The sequence below is a fragment of the Amblyomma mixtum genome, chromosome 5, assembly GCF_055824585.1.
Source record: "Amblyomma mixtum isolate Tamu chromosome 5, ASM5582458v1, whole genome shotgun sequence".
In the NCBI taxonomy this organism is placed as follows: domain Eukaryota; kingdom Metazoa; phylum Arthropoda; class Arachnida; order Ixodida; family Ixodidae; genus Amblyomma; species Amblyomma mixtum.
The window spans coordinates 48379067-48400617 of record NC_143016.1 but is presented as its reverse complement, the minus strand read 5'-3'; the positions used below and the strand labels follow the sequence as shown (position 1 = coordinate 48400617).

General features: G+C 54.8%; 2 protein-coding genes across 3 annotated transcripts in view; one reads left to right on the top strand and one right to left on the bottom strand.

Moving 5' to 3' along the window:
- LOC149342036 (elongation factor-like GTPase 1) overlaps window positions 1-21551 on the top strand; it is a 152048-nt gene that overhangs the window by 73985 nt on the left and 56512 nt on the right. The gene's annotated exons all lie outside the window — the stretch shown is intronic.
- aos (protein argos) lies at window positions 5405-21159 on the bottom strand. Its single transcript, XM_089544348.1, has 4 exons — window positions 20926-21159; window positions 8869-9108; window positions 8227-8388; window positions 5405-7543 (listed from the first exon to the last, which is right to left on the bottom strand). Exons 1-4 carry the CDS (start codon window positions 21088-21090, stop codon window positions 7343-7345), a joined length of 768 nt encoding a protein of 255 aa, XP_089400474.1. The 5' UTR covers window positions 21091-21159; the 3' UTR covers window positions 5405-7342.

The following is a 21551-nucleotide window of genomic DNA, read 5'->3' as shown; positions in this document are numbered from 1 at the left end:
CCGTCCGGGTGCGTGCGTGTCTCGCGCATAATGCTCCTCCGTTATCTCCGCGACGTCTAGATGGATGGACGTCTCGGGAGTAACGGCTAGGAGACCCCGGTGCGACAACGCGGGGAGGGAAGAGATGTACGGAGCGGTGGCGACGCAGCCCTCTCCGTGGGTGCATGGATGGATGGAACGTAGGGCGCAGCGAAGGCTTGAAAGAGCTGCGAATGCGGAGAAGGGCGAGTGCCGTAAAGGAAGGTTGGTTTGGTTTACTGGGGTTTAACGTCCCAAAGCGACTGAGGCTATGAGAGACGCCGTAGTGAAGGGCTCCGGAAATTTCGACCACCTGGGGTTCTTTAACGTGCACTGACATCGCACAGCACACGGGCCTCTAGAATTTCGCCTTCAAGAAATTCAGCCGCCGCGGCCGGGATCGAACCCGCGTCTTTCGGGTCAGCAGCCGAGCGCCGTAACCACTGAGCCACCGCGGCGGGGGTAAAGGAAGGGATGATACCTTGGGAAAGGGAACGGACCTTGAGTTCTGCAGCACGGCTGGTTCGCGCATCCTGCGGTGCAGAAAAAAAAAAGTGCGTGTGTTAGGAAAGTGTTTCCCACTGCAGGACCTTGTGTGCTTTATCTGACGATTGTTTCGATGCGATAGCACTTATATAGGTGAGCATTCCGCGCCTTTAGCCGTTGCGTGTTTGTTTGTGTGTGTTAGTTAGCCCGAAGCCTGCTTTGTGACTGCCCACTGGGTTATGGGCAACCTACATGGAAGTTGTGTGTGTGTGTGTGTGTGTGTGTGTGTGTGTGTGTGTGTGTGTGTGTGTGTGTGTGTGTGTGTGTGTGTGTGTGTGTGTGTGTGTGTGTGTGTGTGTGTGTGTGTGTGTGTGTGTGTGTGTGTGTGTGTGTGTGTGTGTGCGTGCGTGCGTGCACACTGCCCACCGTGGCAGGTGGCAGTTCAGTTAATGATTGGTCGCGAGAAGTTGCTCGGGAAGAGCGACCCGTGCCTCACAAGCCCCACCAATGGCAGCCCTTGCCATCGCAGGGTGGCGCATCGCTTAACCGCTGCGCCGGGAGTGGTATGAGCATTCCCAATGGTCTATGAACGTAGAGAATGACCAGTTACGCTTATATGGGCATTCACCCGTTATCGCTATTCGAACAACGTACGTCCGTGAACAGCGGATCTGGACCGCATTCAAATCCGAACTGCTTGCGCACCTAATTCGCCGGGTTCGAACCCGACCGCGGCGGCCGCGTTTCGATACAGACGAAACGCAAAAGTCGCCCGTGTGTTGTGCGATGTCAGTGCACGTTTAAGATTCCCAGGTGGTCGAAACGATTCCGGAGCATTCCACTAGGGCACCTGTTTCTCTCTTTCTTCTTTCAGTCCAAGCTTCCTCCCTTCCCTTACGGCGCGGTTGAGGCGTCCGCCGAGATATGAGACACAGATACTGCACCATTTCCTTTCCTCAAGAACCAATTTACCTAATTACGCAAATCGTCCGCCAATTTCACGAAGTGATCTCGACGCACTGTCCTGTCTTTTTTTATCTTCATTAGTGTCCGCGGCGTATCTGATCGATTACGAATTCCTGTCCGTACGCAGTGTTCCACTTGAACAGGAGCAATCGTTATTTTGCTATCGTAAGTAGCAATAACTCCTGTGCAGCTTTGGGGGATTCTTTGGGTAGCAAACAACCGGCATTCCTAATAAGGGAGTGATTACTTATTAGCATCTACCTATGCACAAGCCATACTGCTACAGTGGAATGTTTCGCAGAAAGCTGTGTAGTTTTCTTTTCCTTTCTAGCCGTATGCTGCACATGGGTGGATGCTTATGAGTATCACTCCCGTGTTACAAATGTATCCCACCTTGGGGGATTCCCCTAAACATTGGAACAAACGGCATTCCTGTTTTGATCCTTTCCCTTCCAAATATGGTCGCTGTAGAGAAGCTTCATCGGCAGTAGACATCCGTAATTACTGTTCTGGTCCTTCCCCTTCCAGATTTGGTTGCTACAGAGCGGTTCTGTTGCAGAAAAGCAAACAACAGACATTGCTGTTCTGGTCCTTCCGGGCGCCAACGGTTTGCTTTCGTTAAGCATGAAATGCTTTTTTATGCTTCACCGTCATGTCTAACCTATCCGAACATTGGTCTGAATTAAGCAACGTTTGCGCTGTCACGGTAAAAGGAACCACAGTTTCGTTGCCAAAGCTTTCATAAGCTGCAAGTTGAACGTACCCGCCATGTGCGCCGTTCGATTACCGCTCTTTGTTGCTGAAGGATTCAAACGTCCCCACTAGTTCTGTTTCTTTTTATTTCCTGCACGTGTTTTCCCGTTCTTGCTTCATCTGTCAGAGGCTGGACTTTCCCCTTTTTTTATTATTGACAAACTCTTCTCCCGCGTATTCCTTGTAGTTGCTTTCGTTGCGTGAGGGGGCGGCTGGCCGGGCGAGAAGGGGCGCCAACAGTCAGCTTTGCTTTCCTCATTCACCCCATCAGACGGTGCACAGTTCGATCAATGGCTTCCATAGCACTTCGCGACGGCAACACGAATGCGTGCACCTTCTCACTGGTTACTCCCGCTGACTTCGTGAACTCCACAGCCAGGAACGGGAGCACTGAAAGGAAGCCCCCGTCCCGCGCGACCTGCGTGAACGCCCACCTGTGTGGACGAGCAGTCGCGCAGTGGACCGGCAGTGCGCTGAAACGAGCAAATGCTAGTTACTCGTTCTTCGGCCTGGGGCATTCACATCTACAGGGTTGGCTGGGCGACTGATGTACTCGCCTTCCGATTGACCGCGCCTAGTTATTTGTTTGCGATTGTAGTCGTCATTTCATGTTTTTTTGTTTACTGATGAATCGGTTGAAGCAAGAAGCAAAGAGACAAGTGTGCCCCGTGATTCCTGCGCCCACTTGGCGGAGAATATCTACCGCATATTTAGTGCTGCCGTCTCATTCGTTCTCGCTTCGACTCTTATGAAACGGGACGTACAGTTTTGTTGTTTTCTTGCATATTGTGTGTACAAAAAAAAAACTAAATGCCCAGTCTGCAGAAAGCTTACCTGCATGATTGCTTCTGTTTGCATTGCTAGTGTGGTAGAGTAGGTGAGCTGTAGTTTCCATGAGGGGCGTTGTAGTGGGATAAAACTTAAAAAGCAACAGTTGGTAACATTGGGCCATTGCCCGTGGCGCAACAGTAAACGCAATAAGCTTTTTAATGTTGGGCTCCACCGGAAAAGCCAGGAGCATCAATATTCTAGATCTTATAATTTCTTCTGGAGGTTAGCTTATTCTTTAGGTTACAAGAAAGACTTTAAGCACGGACTATTTCTCGCGGCAAAATTTTGTGTCGCGGTTCTCACTGTGGGCGGAGCTTGACTGCATACTTAAGCTGTATCCGACTATAGTTTAATCGACTCCGCCTCTCTCAGAGAGGAGAAGAGTTCCACTTAGACCGATTCGCTTTCGTGGAAGCTGCATGCCCCCTTTTTGAACTATGTCTGTCAGACGTTTTAAATCATTGAGCCGTGCAGCTCCTCTGAAACGCTGTCGCTAACGCATCTTCCATTTCCGTCGGCAATAGGAAGGAACCGACTTGGCAGCCTTCCACTAGGAAGGAAAAAAAAAAACCGGTCGTGATAAATATGCCTGTTTTCATTTGATACCTGTGTGGTTGTACCAGCGAGCCTTTAAATGTCTTTCCCGCGATTCCAGAAGCTTATTATACTTGCTGATTACTTTCGAATAAGAAGGGACCGGGGAAAGGGGAGGGGGGGGGGGGGGGGTTACACGTTCATGGAGTGGCTGTGTGAGTGTGCAAGCAAGTGAAACCTTCGAACGCAAGTTGAGCCTGGCCGCGGGCTCACCCATGTTGCGACGCGTGCCAGTGGAGAACGAACGCTTCGGCAGGTTCAACGCGCCGCGTAGTGAAGGCGAGACCGCCGTTGAGTTTCACCGAGGCGGTGGCAGCGGCGGCGTCCAGTCCGGGGAGTGCCGCGGTGCTTGTCACCGCAGCGATTCTTTTCTATTCCTTTTGCTCTCCGTTCCACCGCCGGAGGGGAGGCGAGCCACCTCGCGCGAAGTCCCAGGAAAGACGGAGGAGGAAGGCGAGGGAGAAGGGTGTGTGCGCGCGCGCGGGTGTACGCAGCAGGACCATCGTAGAAGCAAAAAAATAAGCGAATAAAGAATGAGAGGAGAAGAGACAGTCGCACGAGGCCCCTGGCAGACGGACGCGGCAGGTTGGCCAGGTTGGCGTCGTCGTCGTCTTTCGGAGAAGGCGCCCGTTGTGCACCACCACCACTCCCTTCTGGCGGCCGTCCTTCCCCCGAACATATGCGGGGAGGGGCGGGGAGGTTGGGTTGTGACCTTGAAACTGAAATAACGCGCACCTCCCCTCCGGTGCGCGGCCGAGGAGCCTAGCTGAAGCCACCCCTGGAGCGACCGCTCTTTCTCGGGGCGCCGGGGCTCCAGCGGCGGCGGCGCCTGTCGCGCTGTGTCATTAGGAAGTGGTGGCGGCCTCTTATCAGCATGCGGCGCCGGGGAAGAAAAGGCTGCGGCTTCTGGGCGCCGTCCAGTGGCAGCAGGCTCAAGCACCCGCCTGACGTCCACTGCGCGACTCCCTGCGGTCTGGCCGGCAGCGCCTCTCCTAGACAGGTTGGGAGACCACGCAGCGAACACGCGAAACTCTCATGCGAAGAGTGTTTCGAGGTGCCTGGGGGCTCTGTCAGTCACCCGAGTGGTGTAGCTCGGCGTGCGCCCCCTGCTCGTCGGCTGCCCCCGGCGCGCTGTGGTACCGGAGGCCATCCTCTCCGTTTGTGCGTATGGTACCACGTTCACCCGCAGGGGATTGGCGGCGCGTCCCCGCAGCGCACGCGAGGGGTGGCGGGGGGGGGGGGGGGGGGGGGGTTGGCGGCAGCCGGTGGAGGGGGGCGACGCGCGTGTACGCGCAGCGTGGGAACGGGCGCCCCTGCGCCCTGCCACGTCTAATAACTCTTTATCGCTATCGTAAATTTGAGCAGGGAAGGGGGTCACGCGGGGGGTCACGGAGGTCATCGTCGACCCCTTTGTTGTGAGGCGGGCACCGGGTCACCTTAATCGGCCTCCGGGTGGTGGGCTTATTTATGGGGCGAGGAGGAAGGAGCCCTCCCTGTGTATGGCGCCTCTCCCGAGTGGCAGCAGCTCGTCCAGGCCTCGCACCATAACGCAGGAAGCCCCGCGAGAGCGTCGTTCGGGAAAAGAGACGACAAGGAGGGGCAGCTCCGTGTACACCCCGAGTGTGCGTGTCTGTGCTTTTCGAAGAGCCGTTTCTCTTTCTAGCATCTCTCTTCCTCCTCCTCTTCCGCAGCGCCCCTGCTTCGTTCGTCCTTCTGGCGTGCTGTCGTCTGCCATTTACCGACGACGCACTGCTGCTCGTTTGGTAAATGGTTTCATTATTTTCTTTTATTGATAACAACCATCTGACTTATTTACATCTGTACAAGAAACGATGAACAAAAAGGAAACTTACTCTCGCTTTCCGCTCTTTCCCGGCGGAGACGAGGAAAGCCTATCTACAGAAAAAATAAAAGTGAGGAGTGACGCGGGCGCCTCTGGCGGCGGCCACACCGCAACGTCCCACCGGAACGAAGCGCGCGGACGATCCCGGCGCGGAATTTGGCGGTCCTTGCTTGCTGTACGCACGCACACACGCTCACGCATACACACGCGCACACATTCGCTCAGCGTTTGGATTCCTGCTCATTCGTCGGCGCCCTCGCGGTCTTCTAGGAGCCGTCTGCTGTGGTTGTCGCGGAAGTCCTCTGTGTTGTACCCCGTCGCTGTTTCTCTCCTTTTTCTTTTGGCACCGGTAACCGCGAAGAGTCGTACCAATACTCTCTTCTGTAGGCTGGCGGTTGTAGAACTGCACCTGCCAGCGCCGTCGGTATAACTGGAAGCACGTATCGTGGAGTAGTGTCGATGCCACTGGGAGGTTTCATTTCTTGCACTGGTAGACTTCGCAGAATCGACGTCGTGGTCCGCCACTTGCCCGTTACCGGGCGTACGCGTCTCTGCACTGTGAGTACAGCTCATGAGCAACCCTGTTTCGTCCGAGCTGTCGCCGACGACCCTGCTGCAGGTCCTTCCTTCCCACAATTGCGACACTCGTGTTCATTCGACGATGCAGTCCGCCTTCATCAGGTTCGTTGCATCTACTTCTGACGGCCCGCTGTTACACAGTCGACGAATGACGTCGCCTGCCGTTTGCACATTCTGCTGCAGCAGCTTGGTATGACTCCGCAAACTGTTCGTTGCGTACGCAAAAGAATTTCGGATGGCGATAGGCGGTACTTCTCGTTGTCATGGTGTAGCGGGGCGAGGCGACCAATTCGCGTTGCTGTTTAACAGCGACTTCGGCGCCTTGGAAGGCGGGCGTACCCGCTGCCAATGCCGCTCGACTCCGAAGGTTGCCGTGTCCGCGCCTGCGTCCCGTGTCGGCCATGAGTGCGCCAGGCGACTTCCGCGTTGGCAGGCACAGATTCCGCCCGGCTCGCGGGGGGTGGGGGGGCGATGAGGCCACGCCCAGGCCTTCGGCCATCTGAGTCAGTGTGGCGCCGTTGGAAGAAGGTTCATGCCAGGCGGCTTACCGCGACGAATGACTCCGGAGTTATCCGCTTCGCGCCCGCTCCTCCTTCCGTGAATTGCTACCAGACGGGGCTGTAACTCATCTCGCACTGGGTGCAGGGGATTCACTTGCGTCTCCTCTTCGCACGGAACGAGCCCAGACTTCGGCGGTTTGTTGCAGCCGTGCCATCACGCGGATGCACTAAGCGCGAATGTTAGTCATCGATGTTGTTCTCACGGACTTTTTTTTTTTTCCACGATTCGATGTCGCCGGCTAGAAAATGGGGGTGGGGGATTATTTCCTGTGCTTGCCTTCGTCACCACATGGCGATCCATCTCGGCGCCCCTTCTTCTCATGACACGGTATTCGGCGACTTGCACTTGCGCGGTGTGTGGAGATGCTTATTTCATGTCTCAGCGGCTTCTTCTTTGGCCAGTGCTGACGCACGAAACCCCGCTTTCAATTTTGCGTGCTTCACCTTTAGGACTTTACGCAGCGGATGGCGGACCTTGAAGGTCGGGGAAGAATGGCACGTCTTGAACCGCGCTGGTCCCGAGTATACCTCAAGGTCGTAAGACTTCGCCATAACTGCGGGCCGTCTTGAGGGAAAAGGAGAAGCACAAGCATGCTTATTTTCCAGGACACTGCGTAGCTGGACCGGGCGACCTGACACGCGGCGTATTCCCTCCTCAGTGGCGGTCGTGGGTCTTCTCATCAGCGGCGGCGGGGGACTGTCGACGACTGGATCAGTGGTCGGGCGCGGTGCAGTAGGCCGAGTAGGTCCGCACCCGGTCGTAGCGCGGTCCCGGCACGGCCTCGGTGTGCTTTCCGGGGCAGTGCCAACCCCTGGGACATTGGCACAGCGTGCTGGCGTTCACCTCCTCCACGTCGGGCCTCTTGCGCACCGTGAACAGGCGGCACGGCTCCTTCCGCTGGCAACGCAGCCGCTGCGACAGACAGAGCAGATGCGCACGAACATTGTACCGGTGCCGTAGCGAAGAGAACGGGCAGTGACAATTAATTGAACTATGGACCCCCTTCCAAAATGTACTTCAAAACGGAACAGCTTCTCCCTCTTCGCAACATTTGGACCATTATAGGCCCGTTGTCCACTGTCCGAAAAATAATCTCTGACTGCGCAACTGGTGTGTTGCTCTCAAACTGTACACTGGCAGCGCCTCCTGACTCCGCACTGTGCGCCAGGCCATTGTGGTAATGGTGACGTTGTGTGCTTAACCCTGACGTCAGCGAGGGTCACCTGACCGGCTTTCGTCATTAACTCGTGGTTTGCGGCATTGGACTTATTACTTTCCGAGATAGAACTTCGAGATGTAAAGTCGATGTGTTGTCCGACAGCGGGCAGCGCGACTGACCACTCTCGGACAACTCGACCATCCGCATTGTTTCTTAGTATGTGCAATGCATGAACTTTGGAGTGAACGCATGAGATGGCCCTTCTTGAAGTTGTTCAGTACTACTGGAGCCTGTCTGGGTGGTACACTCCGAATGGCGCTCAACTTCTCTATAAGCAAGTTTCGCATTGGAGGTTCACTCGATTTTTGTTAGCTAGTTCCATAGTGGCCGACAGCTTTGAACAGCGGTGATCCATGGTAGCATATAGTATACTCACGCTGAGCGGCGAGCAGGCGAAGGCGTAGCGCAGCACAGAGGGTGTCGCCTGCGGGTTGGAGCCCTTGAGCTGCGGCTGCCGGTGCTTGAAGATGTAGGCCACCGAGCCCCGCGGGCAGAGGCAGTGCACCGTCTGCTGCATGGTGCCATTCGACGGGGACGCCTGCGCAGCAGGGAAACGGAATTCAGCGGGTATACGTGGAGTAAAAGCGTGCATGGTATACTCGGAAATGCTGAAACGTGCGGATTAAAGAAGAGAGAGCGAGAGGCGGAGGTGCGCTAGATGTGCTCGATAGGCGAATCTCGAGTGGTTCCTGCGTTGTCTGATTGCCAGCAAGTTCCTCAAGGTGATCTAATCTCTTGTCCTTCTAACAGACAAGAGAAGGCATTAGGATTTACTTAGAAGGACAAGCGATTAGATCAACTTGAGGAACTTGCTGGCAATTAGACGACGCAGGATACCCCACTCCGAGCCTCATGACCACTGAAAGCATGTTCCGCAGCGCGTTACGGACGCATCAATGCCTCGAAGCTACATGTGTGCGTCAGGAGCTCTCTTGCTGATGCCAGTCCGAGTTCCGAGGACCTCCAGTTGTGGTGTATAGTTAAGCGTTGCGTATATTTAGAGGACGCGTATGCATACCTGCACTGTCCATGCGGCGTCCCTGAAGTACCGGCAGCGGGGCAGGTCGTCGACGGGCTCGCAGAGCTTCAGCAGGCGCCACTTGTCGCGCACCGTGTGCCCGTCGTGGGCGTCGAGGCTGCGCGGGCAGCTCTGGCCGCCCGGACAGCGGCACTGGCGCTCCACCCACGGTGTGCCGTACGTGTCCACGCGGTTGCACACCGTCCGGGGGCCGCACTCGGGAAGCTCCGACTCGGACGCCTGCGAAAGGAATGCAGTGCATCTGCTGATACCGCGTGCAGAGAAGGCTGCGAGGGCTCCTTGCAGATGGTCCATCATCGGCATTCGTTAAACTGACAGTCGTGTGGCGGTGCCCTTACGAGGAGCAAACTGTATGTGTTGCGCCCGATCAACAATCAAACCCTGTAGTGGACCTCCTTGTGGTGTGTCTTGGATGCGAGCCTGAGGGTCTAAGCCATGTCTGGATGATGTTGAAAGTGCTCTGATTAATCACCTTGAACGTGCGTTGCGTACACGTCACTTGCGAGACTAGTGAGGGGGGGGGGGGGGGGGGGGGGGCTAGCGGTATTGAGCTGTGGCGAGAGTAAGTGTCTGTTTCACGTCCCTCCTTTCCCACCTCTGGCCCGTGCGCATTTATCAAGTCTCGTCGCCATACTAGGCCCTCGCTATCGCCGAGATGATCCGAAACAGGGTTCGAAGAATCGGTGGGGGAGGGCGGCTGCCGCTCGTGGTTACGCGCCTACGCCGGCGGACTTATTTTCGGTGCCCGGCAGAGGTTTCTGGGAAGCTCCCTTGACCGACCGCCGATCGTGGGCGTACGCACCACCGCAGCGATTCGCGCAAAGGAGCTGCTTCTCTCCGGAGAAGACGCCCCCTGCGTGGGCTTGGCGCGTAAACAGGCCTGCTCGGCTTTCAATCGACCGTATACGGAGGAGCGCTGCTGCTGCTGCGGCTTACTCCATAGGTTAGCTGGCCACCTCGTCTGATCATCCCCCCGCAGCCTTTTTTGGCTCCTCCGAGGAGCACTTTCTCTCCTCGGACTGCTGCCGGCTCGGGGAAGCAGATAAGCGCGATGGCCGTAAACTCCGTTCAACGAAGATGCGAAACTGGGTCTCCGTCCCGCGGAACTCGTCTCCTGGTACCCAAACCCACACATCTTCAAGGCGCAGCCGTGCAGTCCGAAGTAGCGCCTTTCAGTGGACGCTTCCGCGCTTTCAGGAACCGCGACACGATGCGCACCGCGGCCTGTCCCGCCGTGTGAGTGCAGCCGGTGCTGGGAAGCCAGTTTCGTGCGTGGTCTCGGGGTTCATTGGGTATTCCGCGCGCAGCGCGCCGTCATCAGCCCTCGCGTTTCCCACCGCCGCCGCGCAGTGTAATAAACGTCTCAGTTGGGCTGCCGCTCCAATCTGCAGCGCGAATCGCTTCCGCTTGCGTTTCCGCGCCAATCCACCGTCGCCGTGCGTAGAAGGAGCCTCGGCGGGAAGCGGAGAGAGAACAAGGGGTGCACTTCGGCATGCAAGCTGCGCCAGGGCCGTCGTCTCGTCGTGGGCGAACAGCAGCACCTCTCGTGGAGTCGTGCCGGAAAGGCGCGGGGTGCACGCGCGCAGGCGGTGCCAACTGGGTCAGCCTGCTCGAGGCAGCAGCGGCCCACGGCTTTCGCTTGCCCCCCACCCTACCCGCCCGTGTGTCCCCGGAGCGCGGCCGGTATGCGGGGTGAGCGTCCTCTCGGCAATGGCAAACCCGTTTATTAGCGCAGTGGCCACGCGCGTGGGCGGTGCTGCCCCCCACCCGCCCCCAGCGGCCGCTAACCGCCGATCGCGGAACGAATGGCACTACTGCGCCGAGCAGGTGGCCGGCCGCGCGGTCCAGCCCTGTCGTCCGTCCGCCGCTGCTTGTTTCTTCCAGAACGGGTCGCGCGAATTCCTCTCCCGCGGACGGAGGGGGGGGGGGGGGGGGGGGGGCAGCCCACGTCGTGCTGGCGAGAGAGCCCTGCCCTCGGGAAATGCACACCCGCCGCCCTCTCTCCTGTTGATCACGTTCTCCTCTGAACGCCGGTGGGAAAGGGAAGTGGTTGGGATCTCATTTTCCGGCACTGGCTTCAATGGCATTCTTTCGTGCCGTGCGGTGTACGCGGCGGCCAGACCTCTCGAGGGGCCGCGCGCGCTTCGGCAGGTCGTCCCTCCTCCTCCTCGGAGGGCGAAGGACGTGTCCGTCAAGGCACGCGCACGCCGCGGACGCTCCGGTACACGGACGGTAGCGTACTTTATGGCGGCGCTCACCGAGAAGTACGTATGTACCGGGGGACGCGGGCAGCCACCTCCCCCGTTTTCCCAGGGGCGAATTTAAGGGTTGCTTTTGGAAGAGCTGGTCCTCACTAGGCTAGTCGACACCGGGTCTGGCGTGCGCCGTGATCAATTTTAGCCACAGCTGCGCATGCGCGTGTTCGGCGCGTGACGTCACTGGAGAGGCGCACGTAATCAAAAACTTAAAAAGTAGCAGTGCATGTGGTGCTGATGATATTAAAGTTCAACCTATAAAATCTGTTAGTCACATGATTAGTCAGCCACTTACGCATATATGCAACCTGATTTTGAGTAGCGGAATATTTCCAGACAAACTAAAAATTGCAAAAGTCTCCGTCATACACAAGGGAGGCGATAGAAATGATATAAATAACTATAGACCAATTTCGGTACTACCAGTCCTCTCGAAAGTAGTTGAACAGGTTATAAACATCAGACTACTAAACTTCTGCAAGCGAAACGATATCATCGCAGAACAGCAATATGGATTTCAGAAAGAGAAATCTACTGAAATAGCGCTAATAAAAATTAAGGATAAGATAATAGACAATTTTGAGCGGAAAATATATACAATAGGTGTTTTTCTTGACTTTAAGAAGGCATTCGATTCTATCAAGCACCCGATATTGTTGTAGAAGTTATATAAATATGGCATTAGAGGAACGGCTCTCACATTAATAAAGAATTACCTATCAAATCGTCAACAGTACACGAACATTCCGAATGCAAAGTCCAGCTTAGGTCTGATACATTATGGAGTTCCGCAAGGATCAATCCTTGGGCCGCTGTTATTTCTTCTTTATATAAATGATGTAATTAACGTGCCCTCTACACCAGAAATAGTACTGTACGCTGACGATACCAATGTATTCTTCTGCAGACAAGATCTGGAAGCCCTCCAAGTAGAAACCAATATATGGCTGCAAAACTTATCCACATGGCTCCGCACTAACGAACTGCAGTTAAACACCAAAAAAACTAAGTACATTATATTCCGCGCACGTAACAAGTGCATTAAACAAGAAATACTGATTCAATTTCGTGATGAATCTATTGAACGTGCAATATCTCATAAATTTCTTGGCGTCATATTTCACGAACATCTCGACTGGTCCCCTCACATTGAAAAAGTTCGCACAGGTATCTCTAGGTCCATTGGTATCATGTATAAATTAAAGGACCTTTTGCCTATGTGGCTAAAGAAACAACTATACTACACACTGGTACATTCGCGTTTCCACTATTGTCTTCTTGTTTGGGGCACAGCACCTAAAACAAGCATAGAAAACATATACTTATTACAAAAGAAGTTTCTGCGACTAATGGATAATGCACCATACCTTAGCCACACTGCCCCATTGTTTAGGAAACACCAATTGCTTACACTGTGGAATGTTATAAACAAAAAGATAGCGTTAGCCACTTACCAACAAATGCATTCTGATCCTGCCGCCTTTTGTCATAAGTATCTCACGAAACCACAGAGCTACAACATACGGCACATAAGTTATAATAAGGAAAAAATACGTACGAACTACGGCGCCCAGAAACTTAGCTACAGAATTTCCAGTTTATTAAACGATCACCATCCTGCTATAAACATTATTCAAGAAAGCAAATCATTGAAAGTTTTCAAAAATTGCATCACCATGTATCTGTTGTCACTCCAGGCATAACCACTCTTTTTTTTTTTATTCTGTTGTCTCTCATAGTTTTTCTCCAACTGTAGATAAATGTTCAAGATTAAATTACTGCAGTTCACTGTTAACCAGTCCTTTCTGTATTTCCATTTCGTTTTTGTGTCTATTTTATGCGCTGAATGTCTTGTGCTCTCGAATGGGAGCAAGAAGGGCGTGGACTCTTTGTCAGGCATCCTTTTGCCTTTTAGTCTGCGCCCTGAGCAACTGTACCTTTGAGTTGTCTGAATAAACACTTTGACTTTGAAAAAAAATGTGGTCGGTGGAGCCGCCGCCGAGCGCGGCTCCGCCGGTCGTCCTTCGCCGGCGTTCGCGCGCTCTGCGCGTGTTTACCGAGTGTGCATCGGCGCGCGCTCCGCTTTCTCGTATGACGCTACTTGCAGCCGCGTGTTTACCACAGTTACTACGCATGCGGAAGGAGGGCTATATAGCGCGCTTGCCTACGCCGTTATCGTGGTGATCCCAGTGCATTGTGCGCGAACTGCGACAGCCATGACATCAAACAAAGCATAACTGCAGCTTTTCCCTTGTATATCCAGGCTTAACCAGAGCTAAACCACTGCAAATTTTTTTTTAACCGTGTACTTCTTGGACGAAAAAAAAATGGTGCTCAGCGTGGTTTTCCTATGTAAAATTTCTCTCTTGCACCCCCCCTTGCTTTAAATTCGCCCGTGTTGACCGCGCATGTGCACAACGCTCCGGCTTGCCAACGATACTCATCGCTGCCTCGGGACGGGCGCTGCAGGCGTTCCCGCCGCGTATCGGAGAGGTGCCTGCTGGCCGAGAAGGCATGATTGATACCAGCGCACCGAGCAGCGTTTCTTACCCTCTTACTTTTTTTTTCCTATCTTCCTTTCTTTTTTTCTCGCCTCACTTTCTTCAGGCCCCAGCAACAATGGGGGATTGGCTCCTCGGAGGCCGGCGGCGCATTCATTTTCCCGAGGGTGCAATCAAGGAGACCCTTTATTCAGCGCGCCCAGTGGGCACCCCCTCTGCCGGCTGAAAGAGCAGCGTGGTCCGGTCGTATATGCATGAACGCGCAGTCGAGGCTGCAGGGGGGGGGGGGGGGGGTCGCACTTAAACACGCTCGTGTATGTGTGTGTACGTCCGGCGCACGTCCCCGGGCCGAGACTACGACGACGGCGCCGATTGGTCTAGCCGAGCAAGAATGAACGCGGGAGAGCGTGTGTGTGTGTGTGTGTGTGTGCGTGCGTACATGCGTGGCGTAAGCAACGAAGCAAGCAAAAGAAAAACGGAGCGGCAGATTCCGCGCGCAGGGGAGCGGAGGAAACAGAAACCAGCTCGGGTGAATGGCGGCCGGCAGACCGCCTCCTTTCTCGGTGCACGTCGTCGTTGACGGTGCTGCGCTCACGGCGGTTGCGCTCTACGCTACGCACGCCGACTCACGCTTCTTCGCACGCACGCCCCTCTCGTAGAAAAGGGAGGGAGGGGGAGAGAGGAAAAAGGTTCGAAAGAAAAAGAACGGCAGAACCGGTTTCCGAAGGAGGCAGCCCGCGGGCTGCTGTGCCGAGCAAGGGAGCAGTGTGTGGTGCGTCCCGCGCCCTGGGCGTCGTCGACGTCGTCGTCGACTTCGGCATCTCGATGCAGCTGCCGATTCACCTTACCACCCCCCCACCCCCCACCCCCTCTTCCCCGCTGCTCCGATCGCAGACCCGCGGGAGATTTCTGGGCTCGCGGGGGCAAGTGCTGGTCGAGCGCGGTCATACTATACTGCTCCCGCAAGAAGGCGGCCGCTCCACGGCTGTCCAAGTGTCGTGCGGAAGCGTTGGCACGACGCGAAGTAAACAAAAAAAAAAAGCGGAGGTTACGTCGCCGCCCCGCAGCAAGTATCACGCGAGTCTACACTTGGGAGTCGTTGATCAACTCAGAGACTTCCTTGCTGCGATTGTTTAAAAGAGAGGCGCCGCGTATCGGCTTTTTTACGATAGCTCGCGTCCATCGATCGGACCTTGTGAGCGGTCTGTCGCGGCTCTTTAGGGTAACTTTTGTTCTCTCATTGTAGTGACCCGGTGTCTTTGATTGTGGGTTCTGTCAGGCTTGTTTCGGTTAAACGCTTGAGATGCGCACGTTCGAGACATTTTGGCTTCATTCGTGGCAAGATGCTCTGGCTTCAACGGGGCGTCATTTGAAAGCGGCACAAAGTAGCGCGCTTGCGACGTGTTTCTGTGATCGAGTTCCGCGTCTCGTGTTTTGCAGTCTCCGTTGGACGATTGTTTCCGTGAGGGTGATTTAGCCGCCGTACAGCTACGCTACCGCACAAAGAGATTTCATAACATGGTCTGCAGAAAGTTTTGTACTGTCGCGAGCTTTTCCTGTACTCTTGGTGAGTGCGCCTAAAACGAGACGAAAGACAGTCGTGGCGTGGTCTAGCCGTGGGTCGCACATGCATTGCATTCTCTGACAGTGTTCCCATATGGCGTGGTATAGACAACAGAGACAGCGCGGCCGGCTCTTTAGTGTTGCCGGAAGAGGCTTAACAGCAGGTGTAGCAGGATTGGGAGAGGTGCAGTGGAAGCACCTCCTCGCAGCCTTCCCATCACTCGCGCCTTTTGTGCAAGTTCGAAGAATACGAAGGACAGGACTTGCTTTGCTGTATCGTTTTCTTTTTTTTTTTTTTGCTTGTAACCCGAAAGAATGTTATGGGGGCCATTTCTATTGAGGAAAGCTAATTGTATAGAGCCAAAATTGCACGATGCCCGCCTCGTTTGTCGCAGTGAAATCCACTGTTCCTGGGGCTTGTCCACGGCCGTTTATCCGTGCGCCGCAGTGCACGTGATTGGCCGTAGGATTGCTTACGTAGGACAAACCGGCAGATGCGTTAACAAAAGACTGTCAGAACACAAATACAGTGTAAGCACACGAATCTCGGGCCTTCTGGGCGTTCATTGTCGCAACTGTAAGTGCACTCCTCACTGGAGTGACACGAGCGTGCTGAGCAGTAGCAGTGACCAAATCACGCGAGAGATAATTGAAGCAAAAAAAATCGCAAGCCTAAAATACAGCTGTGTCAGCACCCCATCCATATAGCCCTTCTGGATAAGGAATTTCGTTTCCTTGCGACAGCTCGGCATTCATGATTCCCTGCTCGTTTCCTGCTGCGATTGTCTGTTTCATGTCTTATCCTTCGTGTTGTTTTTGATACCTTGTGTATATTTACTGATCTGTGCTACTCTTCGGAGAGCTCCGGATTAATTTAGACCACTTGGTGTCCTTTAGCGTGAACCTAATTGTCTGTACGCGGCCGTTATTCCATTTCGCCCGCATGGAAATGCGGCCTCGATTTGCGGTCGGTTTTGGAGCCGCGACATCGTGCTCGGTAAATGGACGCCGTATATGCATTTCGACGGGTGAATACGAGAGGCCCGTATTCGTGAAAGAGAGAACATATTTCTCAGCTATGACGACTGAGGACGATTCATTCTCGCTGTGTGCTTACCGTGTCTTCTGAATCGGCCGTATTGTATAAGGTCAAGGTTTCTTCCACGAACTGCAAAACCGCTGATCGCGCCTGTGTTTGCTTTCTTGAGCCATCAATTTCTTGTTATTCTTTCTCACTTTATTGGCGTCTCATTTAAGCTAACCTTTGTGTGTCGCCTCTTCCTCGTCCTGTTTCTACGCGCTGTTCTTCAAGTTCTCGTTTCGCCAGCTTGCCCAGTTACAGACTGTTCTTAACGTTTGGTATCGCGGAATTTAGGTAGCTATACTTGAAATAGTTGACGCCGGGAGCACGGTTGTGATGGCGCATTAGAATCTCCTATGCTTCGCATCCGTACACTTACACCTCGTAATTTTTTTTTATCGGTACTAGTGCTATTAACGTGCGCGCGACAAAAGGCTGACTGGACCCGGCGTTGGATATGTCGCGCGCATGATCCTCCGCAGATTCTCTTCCTTCCGCGTTATTCCGTCACTCGTTGCCTGATCTGTAACTGCAGTGATCCACCTCTCTTGTAAGCATGAAAGGAACTGCTCATCGTAAAGAACCGTGTTGTTGCTCCGCCATCGTTGCAATGCGCACGAGCCCCATCATGTTGTTACTTTTTTAAGCATGAAATGCTTTTTTAATGCGAAAGTATTACTAGCCCCATTACGAGAAAAGCAGGCGGCGCGTGCGTGTGTGTGTGTGTGGGGAGGGGGGGGGGGGGTACACACCGCACACACAGATGGTACAGAAAATCCCTGCATGGCAAGAAAGATAGTAACGTTAACGTACACAGCAAGCCGAGCAGCGCCACTTTAGACAGCCCTGTACATACGCTGTTCGTCTACGTATACTCACCACTGGCCGACCTACATGTGGCGCCAGTTTTTCCGACATTCGTACCAAAATTGTGGCGCATTGGTTTGTCGTACAGCGTTCAGGATGAGGTCGTTACGTTTCTCGTTGCATGTAGCTTGCATGTGCTAGTTAAGTTGGAGGCTAGCTTGCGATAGGGATTTGTACCGACGACATATGAACCTTTAATTGTATGCCTTACCAGACTTTCGTATAAAAATTGTGATGAAACCGTTTGTCGTACAGCATTCCGGGTGGTGTAATAAGCGCATTTATGTTCTTGGGTGGTGTCATACTTGGAAAAACAATAGCTAATCTCCTGAAATTAACTCAGTTCGTAAACCGCAACCAAACGTCTACGTTTTGCGTCCAGGACATGCTTTCGGATTTCACGTAAACGGTCCAAAATGTCTCTGCCGATATTTTTTTTTTTGTCTTAGCGTCTGCGTAGCTTTGCTTGGCGGCAGTTAATTCGTACAGTTCGTAAAATCACAAACATGTCATGTTTGTGATTTTAGTTTGCGATCGTCGATTAATTGACCGCCGTTTTGGGGGGAATCAGTGGGCACGAAACAGGAAAATCGTTGCTTGCGCGCGAAGCCAGTCGGGCGTAACAGCTTAATCCGTGTCGGGCCTGCAACGCGGGGGGGCAGAGGTTTGCTCGCACTCGGGAATTTCCGTTCTTTAAATTTGTGGCCTCCCTCGGTCTCGCTGTTTCCGTTCGTGTCGCAAGCGTCACCGCCCAGTGTTCGCGGCATTTCCTTGGCGACTGTTAAGAAAAGAACAGCGCGAGAACGGCGCCAAGCGTGGTCTCGCTCCCCCGGCTTGGAGCATTCGGGCAGAAACGAACGCGAAGGCTTCTCGTCTCAGAATACGCGTGTTCTGCTCTTCCCAGTGGGTACTAGAACTCTCTTGGACGTCCTGAAAGTCCGGAGGACGTCCATGGAAGTTTTGATGTCCATTGTGTTCTGGGTTCGTTGATGTAGTAGTCGACCTGTCAGTGCTATGTTGCTCTTGTGCATGATATCGCATCAAGAGAAGCATAAAGAATACTACTCCATGCAAGCCGACTGTGCGCGCCGTTCGCGTTATTTCGCTGGCACCCGGAGTGCTGCAAATTCGGTGGTGTGGTGTTCGGCGGTGCCCGAATGTGGGAAAGTAATACGTTCCAGCAATACTTTGATTTGAGCTAGTTGGTTGTAGCATGACATGTTTACGCAAAAGGCGTACTGGCGCTAAAAAAACGAAGACAACACACACAACAGGACGCCAGTCCTGTCCTGTTGTGTGTGTTGTCTTCGTTTTTTAGCGCCAGTACGCCTTTTGCGTAAACATGTCATGGGAAAGTAAGCTAGCACATCTGACCACAAAGCGTTCTCTAAAATTCCGCAAGCGTATTCGTCACTCATCTTTGACTGTAGCGTCTTAATCTGATGCCGCATGTGCGAATCGAAAAGTCTAGTCTCCCCTTTTTTTTTTTTTGTCAAAAATGCGCAGGCTTGCTTATGGGTCGTGCAGTGTCGTGGTTCGTTTCTTATCGCCAGGACTCCGGATATCTGGAAGGCGAGAAGGGACTGTCGCCCTCACACCTCGCAGTGCTTAGGACGTCTATGGGGAGAGAGCTGCGCTGCAATACTGAGGAGCAAACCCCATGGCCGATATATTTTTGGCAAACGCCGTGCCTAACGTACAGAGAAGCACGCATAGCAGCGGCGGAACTCTCAGCGAATCCCAGACACGCGAGCGAGCAATGCCGGCCCGATTCGTGCAGTTGTTCGCTTCGGGCGATTCCGTCGGCTCTCGGTCTGCTTTTGGCCCTGGCGACACGGCGCGTGGTAGGACCCGGCGAGCCGAAGACGGAGGCCGCTCGGCGCTCTCTCTTCATATAAGAGCGGTCCGTTGGCGTCGAGTGCGCCTCGTCGCGCCAAGGTGACGGACCGAAGGCGGCGGCGGCGCCCGTCGTAAGTCGGTGAAGGGGAGTACGAGAGTGGAACGACGAGGGGGCTGACGTTTTGGAGCGCGGAGAAGACGCCTCCGGAGCGGCACCTGTTGCTTCCGGAGGGCCCCGGAGAAGAGGCGAGACCGACCTCCTCGGCCGGGGAGGGACGCAGCAACGAACGACGACCGCGCGGCGAGGCCCCAGTGATTTGTATTCGACCTTACGGCGCCCCGAGGTGCGGCCCGTGAAGGTCGTTGTTGGGAAGCGGGCGCCTGCTACACCCCCCCTTCCACATCCCAGCAGCCTGCCTGCTCGCCCTGTGCCCTCTTGCGCGGTTCCTTCTTCGGGTCTTGTTTTGGTCCATACGAAAGAGCGCTTGCAGTGCGCGCGCATACTGGTCGAGCCGGGCAGGCTGTTGTAGGTGTACAGCACAGCGTTGCGAAGAGCCGCTGCCTCGTCGCGAAAGACAGTTGCGTTAGGCAGAACGTTATCGGCATTTCCACTTTCCCTGTATCCGTCAGCCCTTGTGAGCGCTCTCATACTTTAGCGCGACAATCTGAAACCGTCCACTCACTCCGTTCGAAAAGAAAGAAAATCTACCGGGGTCCTACTGGGGAAAGAAACGTCAGGCGCGCATGCGCATCCGGTGCACGGAATGGGGTCTGTGGCTTTCCGCCTCGTAGGTGCATATAGATCTGAACCTCGTTATAACGAAGTTGAAGAGGCCCGGCGATTATTTCGTTATAGCCGTAACTTCGTTATAGCCCGTGTTGACCGAGCTTCCAAGCGTAATTGTCATTCCTTCGTTATATCCATTATTTCGTTATAACGAGGTTCGACTATAGTCGTATTTTTCATGCGTCGTACGCTTCACGAACTCTACGCGACCGACTCCGGCATCGGCGCTTCCTTTCGCGTCGCCTTCGACCGCCGACGACAGGCCGCCTCGTGCAGCATGGCGCCGGAGTCGGATTCAGGGTCCCCGCAGCACCTGCTGAACACGAAGCGCGGCAGGAAACGAGCTCGTCGCCTCGCGTCGCTGGGAGCGCCGAAACGTGAGCACGTGTTTTTTTCGGAACCTGTCACGCCACCGAGGGAACGGCAGCGCTACGCCGTGGCCTGGTACGCACACCTCTATGCGCCGCGATGGTCGGCACCGCGAGCAACCGAACACCGGAAAGGAGCGAGGACTGCCGGGGACGGCCACGGTCCCGGGGCGCGCATCAGGTGTCTCGGCGCTCCTCGCGTATTGTGCGCGCCCCGCCGGCGAACTTGACGCGACCGAGCGCGCCTCGCCGACGCTGCGCACCGGCGGCGTGTCGTTCGATAAACAGGCGCCCGCAGAAACGACGAAGGAGCAAGCCGGTCAATGAAGCTCCTTCGTTGGCGTCGGTCTTATCGCCTTGTCATTGACACACCCGCGCAGCTCGAGTGGCGCCCGCCTCTTCAAGAAGACACGGCGAGCTTTTCCCCATTCGTGTGTACGCTCGAAGGTCCCGCGTTCGGTTCTCGACGGCGGCCTGCGCGTGGCCGCGGGCTAGAGCTCGGAGATTTGCTTTTTCTTTTTCAATCCTCCGCTAGCGGAAGACAGAGACCGAATTTCTTCCCTGCACGAGTTTTTTTCGCGCAATGCCGTCTTGCGTGCTTTGAAAGAGAGCATGCCGGCCACGTGATCGCAGCCGCAGTCGGCCCCCTCGCCTTTACCGCACTGCGCGTCGTCTCGTCACGTGAGTGGAAACGAGCGTTGTTCCCGCTAAGCTTTTGCCAGGAGGGAGGCCGGGGTTGCGACCCGTGTTCCGTCGTCGTCTCACGGCTACTCACCCCGCTCTGGTAGAAGAGTCTCTCGACGCGGGCCGCGTCCAGCGCCGGCGGCGAAGCGAGCAGCGCGGCCAGCAGGATCCAGGTGGCGGCGACTGCGGGCGCCGTCGGGGCTCTCGTCGAGCCCAGCGCTTCGGCCTGGTGCCGGTCCGACGGCAGCAGTCTCATAGCGGCTCCTCCTGCGACTTCATTGAGCTCCGTGAGTGCCGGGGCCTTGGCATCGACTAGGCTGCTCGCCGCTTCCTTCCCCGCTGACGTGCGCCCGCCGAGGAGGAGGAGGGCAGTGGCGGGGAGACCCTTCTTCTCTCCTCCTCTTTCTCTCTCTGGCTTCTTCGCGGTGCGTAGCGCGTGTGTTCTTTTCTTCGGCCGCGAGGAGGAAACCTTTTTCGTGAATGGAGCTCTCGTCTTCTCACTCTTCTTTCTTTTTATTATGTTTTTCTCTCCCTTTTACCTTCTCGTTTTTTTCCTGCTTCCTTCCTTCTCTTTCTTCCTCGCGGGTGATTCGCTCCTCGCCGGTCGCTCAGCGTTCGTGTTTACAAACACGGCGGAGAGGAAGGATCGCCACTCTCTGCGGGAGAGGGGAGGGAAAGAGCGCTTCGTGACGTCATTTTGGAGTGGAAAGATGAATG

Bases quoted from the DNA above. Each gene is read 5' to 3' on its own strand.
- aos (XM_089544348.1), bottom strand. From the start codon at position 21,090: ATGAGACTGCTGCCGTCGGACCGGCACCAGGCCGAAGCGCTGGGCTCG. The intron at 9,109-20,925 runs GTGAGTAGCCGT...TTCCTTTCGCAG, and splicing joins GACTCTTCTACCAGAGCGGG to GCGTCCGAGTCGGAGCTTCC. The intron at 7,544-8,226 runs GTGAGTATACTA...TGTCTGTCGCAG, and splicing joins TCGCCTGCTCGCCGCTCAGC to CGGCTGCGTTGCCAGCGGAA.